The following is a 12,922-nucleotide window of genomic DNA, read 5'->3' as shown; positions in this document are numbered from 1 at the left end:
AGATGTGCTTGATATCTCAAAGCTAAGTATTTAGTTTGGGGGATAGGCAGATTTAAATAGAGTGCCTTGCTGTAATCAAATGTTTTGGAGGTACTAATACAGTTTGTAGTGCTTGGGTGTGGGGGGATGACCAGTAGTTAATTTTTACAACAGATTTACACTGCTACAAGAGCAAGGATTTGCTCGAGGCTGAAAATGATTGTAGCTTGTAAGTTTTTGAGCTGCATTCTGTAGTCCTGCCAAATTTGTTTTGCCGGGATGAAATGATTTCTGATCTCTGTCCTGCTGTTCTTGAAAGAGGCTTAAAATGTGTGAGCTTCATAGCTGAGTGATGACTTTGAACTTTTTCACAACCAAGCCACTGTGTTGCAAATACTATCCAAGATTCCCTATCCCTTCTGAAGGGAGATGATGATGATCTTGCACTGAAATAAGGATTGTTTCACTGACTCAAATAGTCGTGATCCTTCCAGTCTACCTCTGCAATCTGGAAGACTAATAATAATAATAATAATATTTATACCCTGCCCATCTGGCTGGGTTTCCCCAGCCACTCTGGGCAGCTTCCAACAAAATATTAAAAATACAATAAAACATCAAACATTAAAAAATTCCATAAACGGGGCTGCCTTCAGATGTCTTCTAAAAGTCAGATACAGTGGACCCTCTGGATACAAACTTAATTTGTTCCGGGGGTTCTTATGTACCCTGAAAAGTCGACAATGTTACGTTACCTAAAGGTAACGTAACCTGAGGGTCCACTGTGGTTGTTTATTTCCTTGACATCTGATGGGAGGGCATTCCATAGGGCGGGCACCACTACAGATAGGGTCCTCTGCCTATTTCCCTTTAGCTTCCCTTCTTGCAGTGAATGAACTGCCAGAAGGCCCTCAGATTTGGACCTCAGTGTCCGGGCTGAATGATGGGGATGGAGATGCTCCTTCAGGTATACTGGGCCGAGGCTGTTTAGGGCTTTAAAGGTCAGCACCCACACTTTGAATTGTGCTCAGAGATGTGCTGGAAGCCAATGTAGGTCTTTCAGGACTGGTGTTCTATGGTCTTGGCGACCACTCCCAGTCACCAGTCTAGCTGCCGCATTCTGGTTTAGTTGTAGTTTCTGGTTCACCTTCAAAGGTAGCCCCACATAGAGCACATTGCAGTAGTCCAAGTGGGAGATGACCAGGGCGTGTACCACTCTGGGAAGACACTGCGCAAGCAGGTAGGGTCGCAACACTAGGAGAATGCTCTCCCCATTGCTGGCTACTGAACTTGCCCCCCAGCAGCCAGGAAATGAACCTGGACCTTCATTTCTGACCTTCTAGAACAGTGGTTCCCAACTGGTGGTCTGAGGACCCCAGATGTTGCTGAACCACAACTCCCATCAGCCTCCAACCAGCTTGGCCAACGGGAGTTGTGATTCAGCAACAGCTGGAGGGCCATAGGTTTCCCATAGCTGGTCTAATGCAAGAAGACAATGCAACTGCCATCACCCTTCCTAGCCAATAGACTTCCACTGCTGACACCTAAGTAGTGCTGGTTTCAAGTGGATTACAGCTGCCTTGGTGCGTGTGTGGACATAACCCTTGCATCTCCTCTGATTGCATCCTGTCTCTTTCCTCCCCCCCCCCTTTAGAATGTGTTGAAGAAAAGAGATCAAGTTCAAGCAGAATATGAAGCCAAACTGGAAGCTGTGGTCTTAAAAAGAGAAGACCGCCCCAAGGTTAGTCCTCTTTGGAACCACTCTTGGACAGCTAAGTCACCCACTGCATTGTCTTCAGAAAGATTAAAAAGCTTTTGTGGAACGTTGAAAAGGGCAGTAAATACTGGTGACTAAAAAGCAATTTATTGGACTGCAAACTGGATTCTTGGATTTGATCTTTGGTGAGGAAAAGATCATTTGTTTGGGTAGGAGAGGTCCTCAGGACACAAGGAAACAAAACTGCCCAGTACCACAAACAATTGAATATCCCAGGTTGGCCAATTGGTGGTCTGATGCTTTTAATTGTGACAAGGGGTAATAAAATATATTGGCTGGCTTTTGGGCAGGTATGAGGAACCTTTGGCCTTCTGAATTTTGGACAGGAACACACATCACCCTTGACCATTGGCCATGCTGGCTGGGGCAGACAGGTGTTGGAGACCAACAACATCTGGAGAACCATAGGTTTTCCATTCCTGGTCTCAATTTAAGGTTTTATGAAAGAACCTATGTTAAGGTTCTTTTCACATAGATTGAATTGAGCTATCCATTAGTGGGCTAACTACGTTTGTCACTATATTTCTGGAGAATAGAAGCTGTTACCTTAGTGTTGGTGCTTGAATGCACATTGATTCCTTAACTGATGAATAAGCAGCAGAGGCCTTATCCACCATGCCACCAATATTTAAAAGCTTTAAAAATTAGTAATTATACTAATTCACTTTGAAGTTAATCTTTTTCTTTTCATCTTAGGCACAGCCTCCTTTAATTAATGCAATTTTATTTGAAAGCAGTGACAACTAATAGGTTTGCTTTGCCAGTTAGAGCCTCTCCACTTCGTCTTTTGTTTAAGCTAATAGAACAATTAACAATTTAAGCTCTGGATTTATCTTGTCTGTGCTCCACTGCTCTTCAAATGTATTCAGGACAGTGTGTATTAGGAACTGTGTTTTAACCTTGGAACAGTCCTGTAGACTGAAAGGCTGGTCCAAGGCTAGCCAGTGAATTTTGTAGCTGTGTTGGGAGAAATCTGAAGCCAGGTGACTCTGGTCCAAATTCATCGCACTGTGTAGCCACAACACCAGTGGCTATTCAGTGGTACCTCGGGTTAAGAACTTGATTCGTTTTGGAGGTCTGTTCTTAACCTGAAGCACCACTTTAGCCAATGGGGCCTCCTGTGCCACTGCACGATTTCTGTTCTCATCCTGAAGCAAAGTTCTTAACCCGAGGTAATATTTCTGGGTTAGCGGAGTCTGTAATCTGAAGCATATGTAACCTGAAGCGTATGTAACCCGAGGTACCACTGTACAAAGATCTCTTGTTGTCTCCCCAGCTGAAAGCCGAAAGGAAATATGGCCTTGGAATAATAATAATAATAATAATAATAATAATAATAATAATATATTTACACCAAGCCCATCTGGTTGGGTTGCCCCAGCCACTCTGGGCAGCTACCAACACACAGACACATAATAATCCTCAAACATTAAAAACTTCCTGATACAGGGCTGTGTTCATATGTCTTCTAAAGGTGGTGCAGTTCTTTATTTCCTTGACATAAAGGGTGTTCCACAGGGAGGGCACCACTACTGGGAAGCCCCTCTGCCTAGTTCCCTGTAACTTCATTTTTTGCAGTGAGGGAACCACCAGAAGACCCTTGGAGGAGGACCTCAGTGTCTGGGTTGAATGATGGGGGTGGAGATGCTCCTTCAGGTATACTGGCCCAAGGCCGTTCAGGGCTTTAAACTTCAGCACTGACACTTTGAATTGTGCTCAGAAACATACTGGGAGCCAGTGTAGATTCTTGGGAATAAAAGCTTTAGCCCTTGACACTTGTCCAAGAAGCTGGTCCACCCGTGCTACTCCATAACTGCCAGCATTAAAACCCTACTTGGGTGTTAAGTCTCACGTGACTATAATCACATGATGCAGGATACCAAGGCACATCTGCCCTGCGTGCACCCCTGTACCAACCCCCCCCAAGCTACTCCTGCATTAGGAGGTGGGTCTTTAGCATGGCAATCTCCCAGATGCAACATTGAGACTCCCTATGAGCCACAACCCTAAAGGTTCCTTTGCATTGCAGCTCACCGGGACAGCCTAGGCATTTTCACCCAGCTGCCCTGGTACAGGTATTTCCCCAATGCAGGGGTGGCATCGGGAAGTGGCTGGTGCAAGGGGTGTATTCAGACCCCCATCGCTTCTGTCTCAAATGATCGTTTCCCGAAGCTGAACACCCGAGGGCTTAAGTCGTGGAAAGCAAATATGGTGCCTTCTTTTTCTTTAAAAAAATAAATAATAGTTGATACTTTTTCAAAGAAATACAAAAATACATACCCATTCCATAGTATCTTTTTTTATAATATACTGAGATAAAACAGCTACTTAGTCTAAAAGAGAACCAAGTAGAAAGAAAAGACAAGGAAAAGAGAAACGTAAAGAAAGGGAAAGCGAGAGGAAAAGAAATAAAAAACTAAAGAAGGATAACATAATAATAGTAAAATAATAAATAATTATGTTGACATGCACAAATGAAAAAACACAAAGGAACAAGGGGAGGGAGTGGAGGGAAGTCGGGATTTGATGAATCCCAAAATATGGATTAATATTAAGAGTGAATATAGATGTTTTAATTTTTTTATTTTGTGTTTTCCTTTTTCAGTGTAATGATTGTTTGTTGAGAAAATTAATAAAATAATAAAAGGACTTCTGGTCCAAGAAATTCCCTTAACTTGTGTCTGCAACAGCATTGGGGGATTCCTTTTTCTCGCTCTCTCCCCAGGTGCCCACTGAGGTCGAAAAGTGTCAGGACCGCGTGGAATGCTTCAACGCAGACCTGAAGGCAGATATGGACCGGTGGCAGAACAACAAGCGCCAAGACTTTCGGCAGCTTTTGATGGGAATGGCAGACAAAAACATCCAATATTACGAGAAGGTAATTCTCTAAGGTTGTCGCTGTTATGTAGTGAAAAGACTGTGGAACCTCCCGATAACGAGAGTTTAGCAGAGCTGAATGCTTTAGAGGCTCACGCTTCTTGCTTACCACCATCGAGTTTTAGCTTTTTCACACTGTCACTATTTATGTGGAATGTTCTCGTACCGGGATGGGGGACTAAATGGAGGGGCAAAATGTAGCTCTCCAGGCCACTCTGACCTCTTTCCTCAGGCCACATCCCTCGCCAGCCTTGCTCCACATCCTCCTTGAGTGTTTTTTGCCTGGCTGGAATCTGTCTTTTAATTCTTATAACGCTTTCTTATTAGCATGTACCACCGTCCTAAAGGTTGTCTAAAATGCAACTGCCATCAACCGAATGCAACCTACTAATATGCCCTGGGCTCCTCAATCCCTCTCACCACCAAGGAAACCTAATAAATGCATAGATGAATAACCTGTCCATGTGACACTGACACAAAAGCCATAATGCATAAAGTGCAAAAAGAGAGAGAGAAATCATTGTTCCCCCTTCTTTCTCCCACCTCTCTCCCCCCACAACCTCAAAATGCCCACGATAGCAGCGTCTCACACTGAATGTAACTGACCTGTAGATAGGACTCTACGAATTGTAAACAGAGACGTTATATGTACCTCCGTCATCGAGTAAAATCTGTCAATGAAAACAGTTTTGGAAAAAATTTTTTGCAGCTGCTGCAGTTTTGGTAAGCAGCGCTGCACAATGGTGCATGTTTCACTGGTCTTGAAAGAGCAGCATTCCCTGCCAGTGAGCTACTAGGCCCAGTTCAAGGTGCAGATGGATACAAAGCTCTCAGTGGTTTGAGGCCCAGGCAGTGGCGTGTTGTCAGTGGACCGAGGGGACCAGGCTATTCCCTGATGGGGGCCTCCTTCCCAAAGCCTAGGAAGTATCTGCCCGGCTTAGGAAGGGAGGTGCGATGCTCCTGAGTGTGACATCAGGACACCCCTCTCCATCACGCTCGCAAGGTGGTGCCTCTGGTCCGCTCTGTTCCTCTGTGAAACATTTCACCGCAGGCCCCTGGGTACCTAAAAGAGCACCTCTCTCAACCGCAATGTCCTTTCTTTAGGGGCTTCTGGAAGTGGCTGGTTTTAAATGGAAGCACTGATGGGTTTGCCGTTCTGTGTCTTTGTTTCAAACAGTGCCTTACGGCGTGGGAATCTATTATACCACTTTTGCAAGACAAGCCTGAGACCAAATAAGAAACCGCATCTTTCCCCACCCTTTTCCTCCCTGCACCACGGACTTCTGACCAAGTGACGGTACCACTAAACATACTGGAGATACACTATGCACGACTTGGTGTCAGATTTGGGTTTTCCCACCCCACCCCCTGGAGGAACAACTACCTGTGCTGAACCTCGGGACTGATCCAACTTGAAAAAAGTTTGAAACTGTACATTTTTTGTGCCACCTTTTTATTAAACCATCCGAGTTGGCCTTGAATGCTCCTACTCACGATCCTTGGCTGACGGCAAAGAAACTACAGGGACTTTTCTCCTTTTGGACCGCTTTATATTGAATGAAGTTGATACAAGGAACACTACAAATAATAATAATGATGGTGATGATAATTACGATGATAATAATAAAGGACTCTTTAAAATGCAAGGTGCCAACACATCGTTATTGTCCTTCCTTTTTCTTGTTAGTTTAGTAAGGAGTGGTTGACCATGAAATGGCAGGTGTTCACTCTTCAAAATCAGTTGGATTTCTCCCCCTTCCTCCCACCCTCCATATGTGGAAAGGGAATTTGGCTGACAGAAGACGCTTGCTGGATTCTCAAAGGTCTCTTTGAATTAACTTGGGCTTTGTGCATGGGAAGGTGGTTAGGTCTACAGGGCAAAAGTTGGTACGGTCTTGGTACAATGCACAGGAAACCTGCAGAATATTTCAGAGGTGGTCTTGTGGCTATGGCATGTAGGCAGTTAGGTTCCAGAGCCTTTGAGCCATTTACTAGGGATGGGGGAAGTTGTGTGGGGTGTTGTGTGCCTCCCAAAGTCTGTACATGAAACTCTTCATCTTTTCTTAAATAATAATAATAATAATAATAATAATAATAATAATAATAATAATAATTGAACCTTTTCTGCATTTTTTGAATGCTAGTGTTTGCCATGTGATGGATGTTGTTTCATAGTGATCCCCAAGTCTCACCAAATTTATCCTTCTCACCTTGGGCTTTCATTAAAAAACAAAAAAACAGCCAGTGAAACTGTCCAAGGGGAGTGTAGCTGAAGAGAAACTTCTCACAACAAGCAACCGTTTTCTTTCCCTTGCCTTTCATTAGGATGGCTGTGTATGTACCATTATGTGCGGAAACCTAGTATTGTGGCTGGGAGATTGAGCTATGAACTGACAAACCTCTGGTTCAAATTTCATGCCTGCCATGAACTTGCTAGCCACTACCTCTCAGTACAGTGGTACCTCTGGTTACAAACTTAATTTGTTCCGGAGGTCCGTTCTTAACCTGAGGTACCACTTTAGCTAATGGGGCCTCCTGCTGCCGCCGCCGCACGATTTCTGTTCTCATCCTGAGGTAAAGTTCTTAACCTGAGGTACTACTTCTGGGTTAGCGGAGTCTGTAACCCGAAGTGTTTGTAACCTGAGGTGTTTGTAAACCGAGGTACCACTGTACCCCTCATTTTTAATAAGTGGATAATACTAAATTACCTTGCAAAGGGACTAGAAGGGATATTGAGATTGCATGTGAAGCTGTTGACTCTAAAAGGCACTAAATAAGTGCTAATTATTTGACAGAGTGGAGACTGCCTTTTTTAAAGTACTAAGGGGATTTTACTCAGCTTTACAAGTTTCCCCCCATTTGTGCTGGGGAGTGACAATGAGCAATTTTGTGCATTTATTTTTTTAAATGTGTTATTTTTTATTTTTAAAATCCCTGGCACTTGCCATCTGTTCCAATAAACACTCAATGGATGCAACCGAGACTCTGTTTTGAAAATAGATGTTAGCAATTAATACTTAGAAACAGTCTTTTTATTAGCAGCAGCTAGTTTGGGGAAAGGGAATTGCTACCTCTCTGTAGATACATGTACAATAGTTTGGAGTTATTTCTCATTTGGATTAGCAAAGGTTCCAGAACTGGTGGTGTTCAAAAGTATCAAGCAATACTTTGATTTTGTGTCAACTTGTGGGATCAAGAATATATAGAAACATGGAAATTGCCAGCATGTAACTTAATACCTTGGAAGGAATAAGAAGTATGGGCTGTGTCTAATGGGGTTTATGATAGAGACATGATCACTAGGAGGAATGCTAGAGGCCACCCATTCCAACCCCACTTACTCAATCCAGGATCTGCAATATAATATCCCCAACACATGGCTATCCAGCTTTTGCTTAGACACTTCCAGTGACTTGCCACCTTCCAAGGCAGTCTACCAGCTCTCAATCTCTTTTGATCTCCCAAAACATCGCCTTCCAATTTTGACACCATGGAGAATCCGCAAGCTCTAAAATAAATGAGAGATTGTGCACTGGATTGTCTGTTTCCAAGATCACAAGTAACTGGAATCTGTGGGTGAAAGAAAGAAAAATGTTTTCTGAAACACAGACATAACAAGTCTAATTTTTATTGAATGGATAAGGTGTTTTGCTTTGAGTTCCCATTCTATCATAAAGGCTCACGTAACAAATTGAATGTCTTACAATTTTCTCCATGCAGAAATTGGATGTTAAGAGGACATGCGTGCACTTCAATAGATTGTATTGTTGATGAGAAAACGAAACTTAGATTGTAATGTTGGCTGTGTTCACTTCTGAAATCAAACACCTTAATGCTTGCTCTCTCGGTTTCAATATCCTCCTGTATGATTTTTTTTCTTTCTAAAAAAAGCCTGTTGCAGGCAGCAGGGCACAATTGGCAAGATACTAGGAGCTCCTTTCTTTGCAGTTGGAGTAGAAGCTGTTGTTTATCAGGCTGAAGGGGCAAAGCTTTGAACAGAGGCAATCGTACAGTTTGCATTGTGTATTGAAAAGTGCTCTTGCTACAGTCCATATGGATTGGGTTTCATGTTTAGAAGAAGGTCATGACCATTTTAAGTACATGTAGCACGGAGGCCTGGCTACTGATCTGTGCTTGAGAGTTGTGTGTGTGTGTGTGTGTGTGTGTGTGTGAGAGAGAGAGAGAGAGAGAGAAGAGTTAACAAAGCTCCGACTCTCACTACCGTGCAGTCATGTAACATGGGTTGCTAGTGCCTGGGGCAAGGCAAGTATCCTTGACACTGCCCGATAGGCTGGAACAAAGGGGCAATACCTCAGCGACCTACCCTAGTGGCAGTTGCGGCGCCCCATGGAGTGTGGGACAGGGGATTGGCCAGGAGCGGGTATCTTTCTAAAACCCATGCAGAAGACGTTCTAGCAACCGGCCACCACCCAGATCTGTTCCTCAGTCTGCCCATGTGGGCACTGGGAGATTTTCTCTGTGAGGGCAAGGGCACACTATTCTTTATTTATTATTACTACTTTCTTCTTGTTTTCTTTTGAAATTTTGCACCAGTAAGAATTTTACATGCAGAGCAACTATCTCTGTGGCCCCATCCATACTACACCACTGCCACCTGGAGAGGTGATCTGTATTGCTGCGTCCAGGTCTCCCTCCTCTGAAAAGAGAGGAAGGTGGTAATGTTTAGTGGGCACAGTAGCCGTGTGTAGCCCATTGTCGCATTTGACGATCTGGACAGTGAATCCATCTGTGTGTATATGGAACCAAACACACTTATGATTCCAACGCATTCTGAAAGGGTGTCTTGACTTTGATTGTTTCGAAGTTGAGACAGGTAGTGTAAAAAGCCTTAAAGGTAAAGGTAAAGGTACCCCTGCCCGTACGGGCCAGTCTTGACAGACTCTGGGGTTGTGCGCCCATCTCACTTAAGAGGCCAGGGGCCAGCGCTGTCCGGAGACACTTCCGGGTCACGTGGCCAGCGTGACATCGCTGCTCTGGCCAGAGCCAGAGCCGCACACGGAAACGCCGTTTACCTTCCCGCTGGTAAGCGGTCCCTATTTATCTACTTGCACCTGGAGGTGCTTTCGAACTGCTAGGTTGGCAGGCGCTGGGACCGAGCAGCGGGAGCGCACCCCGCCGCAGGGATTCGAACCGCTGACCTTTCGATCGGCAAGCCCTAGGCGCTGAGGCTTTAACCCACAGCGCCACCTGCGTCCCGTAAAAAGCCTTAGCTTTTTGTAATTATAGTAAGCACTTCAGATCCTATAAAGCTATACTGGGGTGTCAGTTTTAGATTTACATATTCAGTGCCCCACACATAATATAAATCATTTTAGTTCCATTAGCTGTTTTTTGACAAGTTTTTTCTTACTCTGAACAATTAAAGGTCTTTTCACAAAGATAACTGCCCTTTCTTTTCTTTTTTTTTAAAGGCAAACTGTTTGCTCTTGCCCAAATATTTTTGTACACTTGGAATCAGAGCAATTCTCCGCCCTCATGGAATCAGTAAACATATAAATGTCAAAACATTTTGCAGACACTTTATGATCAGCGTTAAAAATAGTTGCATTCTTAACATAGTGGCCTCTCCCTTTCCAAACACTAATTTGCACACAGTGCAATTTGGAGCAAAACAGAAAGGTGTTTTAGATGACCATCTTCCTATCATAGCTAGACTTTTAGGTATACAGTCATACCTCAGATTACAGATACTTCGGGTTGTATTTTTTCGGATTACGGACCGCCAAAACCCAGAAGCACTGGAACAGGTTACTTCTGGGTTTCAGCGGTCGCACATGCTCCGAATTGCAACCCACGTGTGCGCAGATGCGCAGCTGTGGGTTGTAAATGTTGTGGGTTGCGAACATGCATCCCGCACAGATCACATTTGCAACCTGAGCATCCACTGTATTCAAAAGTTGCTTATTTAAACTTGCATTTAATGTCCAAAATTTAAAAGTTGGGTTCACTGGCTTCCCGTTTTAACATGTATCTCTAAGCTTTTCTCAAAGATTCTCTAGGTGCAGCTGAGCATTTCTGAGTCACCCTCAAAGTTAGCCTCTTGTAGAGCACGTTGCAGTAGTCCAAGTGGGAGATCACCAGGGCATGTACCACTCTGCTGAGACAGTGAGCAGGCAGGTAGGGGCTTCCGCTTGCGCAATAAGGCTTACCTCTCCTGCTTCTCCTCCCTGCACTTGAGGGGGTTGGGAGAACCCTGCCCCCCCCCATGATGCACAGGGAGAGGAGAGGGAGGGATGTTTCTGCCTGCTAAGCTGGCATCCTGGAATGTTCAACCTAGTGTGATGTTGAATTCCTTGGAGTCCAGCAACTTCTTAGAGGCATGTGTTCCCCACCCCTGCTATAGCGACAGACGCAATCATGGCACCCAGCAGCATCTCTCTGAATGGGTTTTGAGCCATGCCAGTGTCTGAAAAGAGATGCAAGCTCAAGATGAAAGAGCAAAACTCTGGAACGGGGAGCCTTGAGGTTCTCTCCAGGTGTTGCTGGACTCTCACCCCCCTGACTGTTGGCCATGCTAGCTGGGGCTGATGGGAGCTGTAGTCCACAGCATCTGGAGGGCCACAATTTCCCCACCCCCTTCCAAAGATTGCTATTTAGGGAAATGGTTTGATGCACGGAAGGGAGGATGGGAGATTAGACTGTCTCTGCAGTCAAGTGTTTTCTGCAGTTCATCTGCTAGAGACCCACGCGGAGTGTGTTGCCGGAGTCAGTTTTTGTCTGTGTTTTAGTAACTGTTGGCAGAAGTTAAGCCAATGATGAATAGCATGGGATATGTTCTTGCAGTCTTTCAATCCCCATCTGTGCTTTTTAAAAGCTAAAGTGAAAGCAGTAGTAAAAAGGAAGAAAATAAATATTCACAGCCAAACCAAGGAAAGGATTGCAAACCCAAAGTGGCAGCTTTCGATGAGTCATCAGCAAAACACACCAGCCATCCCAAACATAGACTACGTGTGGATGAATGTGTATGTATTGTGAGCTAAATTTGACCGCCAAAATGGAAGCTGCAGGTGACCACTTGGTTCTATTCCTCTCCTCTCCCAGCACTTCCAGTTTACATATCAACTAAGCACATGATGAACCCATTTCCCTTCTTGTTCTGGGAGACAGGCAGGATATTTCCAGCAGGAAGTTCTTCTCTGTATGCCCTACCAAGGCTAAAGTCAGCTGTGTTTGTGCATGGTGGGGCTTTCTGAGGGAGCTTCCCCGTGAATTGGGTTCTCCAGGTCTGTTCAGGTGCTAGCATGTGGTCTGCTCACTTTTATCTTTTTTTATATGCCTATGTACAAAATAATAAGTACTGTGCTGTGTTGATTCTGTAGTGGTGTTTTTTTTTAAGGCAAAATAATTTATAATGCTTGATAAACTCTTTGTGTGTATAAGGATGGTTTCTATGACAAAAAAGAGGACTGGATCAATAAACGGATTAAATTGCTTTACCAGTAAATACGATGCTTTTGGTGTGTGTTGTGTTTGCTTATAAGATGCCTGAGAATTGAAGGGTTGAATACTTGTGATGACACCCCCCCCCAAACCCTTTTGCCTTTCTGACACCAGGCATCATTGCAGCCAAAGCAGAATGATTTTTACATCCTACTGACTTCTGAATGGAACAGGTGAACTAAAAACCCTGCACCTAGGACCTTGCTTACAGCACCAACATAGATTAGATGGCCAAAGGAGAAGTTGTGGGAACTATAGTTTACCTCTAGAATTCCCAGCACCCTTCACAAACTACAGCTGCCAGGATTCAGTAGGGGGTAGGTAAGCTTTGTGCTTTAAATGCACGGTGTAGATGTGACCTCTTTGTCCTCGTTTTATGTTGTGAGTTCCCGCACCATGTTTACAACCCCTGCCCCCCAAATAGATAAATGGCAATAATCCAAGCAGTGGTGTAAGAGAGGCAGAATCATGGTACCCAGGTGACTTTAGACAAGGGTATAATGGAGCAAAGCCCTGCTGAGTTGCAGCACAATGTGATGAATAGTCTGTTGGGGGAAAGAAACCATTAGATAGATAGATATATCTTGCCAAAGTGTATATACTCACACCTGAGTGGAATTGCTGACTGGCTGGTCCAGTCACTGTTAAGAGGATTATAGAACATTGCTTCTATTCCCCTAGCAAGGAAGTGTGAGCAACTGCTCTCCCCCCTCCTTGGATCCTGTTGTAAGGACATCTGTAAGAATGTGAAGTCGCACATTGAAGACATGCACATGAAGCAGTAGCAGTCTGTGGTCCCTTAAACATTCCAACTCATACTATGAAAGC

The 12,922-nt window shown here is 44.3% G+C and overlaps 1 protein-coding gene across 1 annotated transcript in view; it reads left to right on the top strand.

Annotated features, from left to right (window-relative positions):
• Positions 1-6,279, top strand: part of SNX30 (sorting nexin family member 30) — a 40,521-nt gene extending 34,242 nt beyond the window's left edge. The window contains exons 7-9 of the mRNA XM_079959608.1: positions 1,634-1,720; positions 4,482-4,634; positions 5,811-6,279. Of these exons, the coding sequence (XP_079815734.1) occupies positions 1,634-1,720; positions 4,482-4,634; positions 5,811-5,870 (300 nt within the window). The 3' untranslated portion in view covers positions 5,871-6,279. The remainder of the gene's footprint in view (positions 1-1,633; positions 1,721-4,481; positions 4,635-5,810) is intronic.
• The last annotated feature ends 6,643 nt before the right edge of the window (positions 6,280-12,922 follow it).

Source organism: Podarcis cretensis (assembly GCF_951804945.1).
Source record: "Podarcis cretensis genome assembly, chromosome: 17".
In the NCBI taxonomy this organism is placed as follows: domain Eukaryota; kingdom Metazoa; phylum Chordata; class Lepidosauria; order Squamata; family Lacertidae; genus Podarcis; species Podarcis cretensis.
Note: the sequence above shows the minus strand (reverse complement) of the source record. Positions and strands in the feature narration are given on the sequence as shown.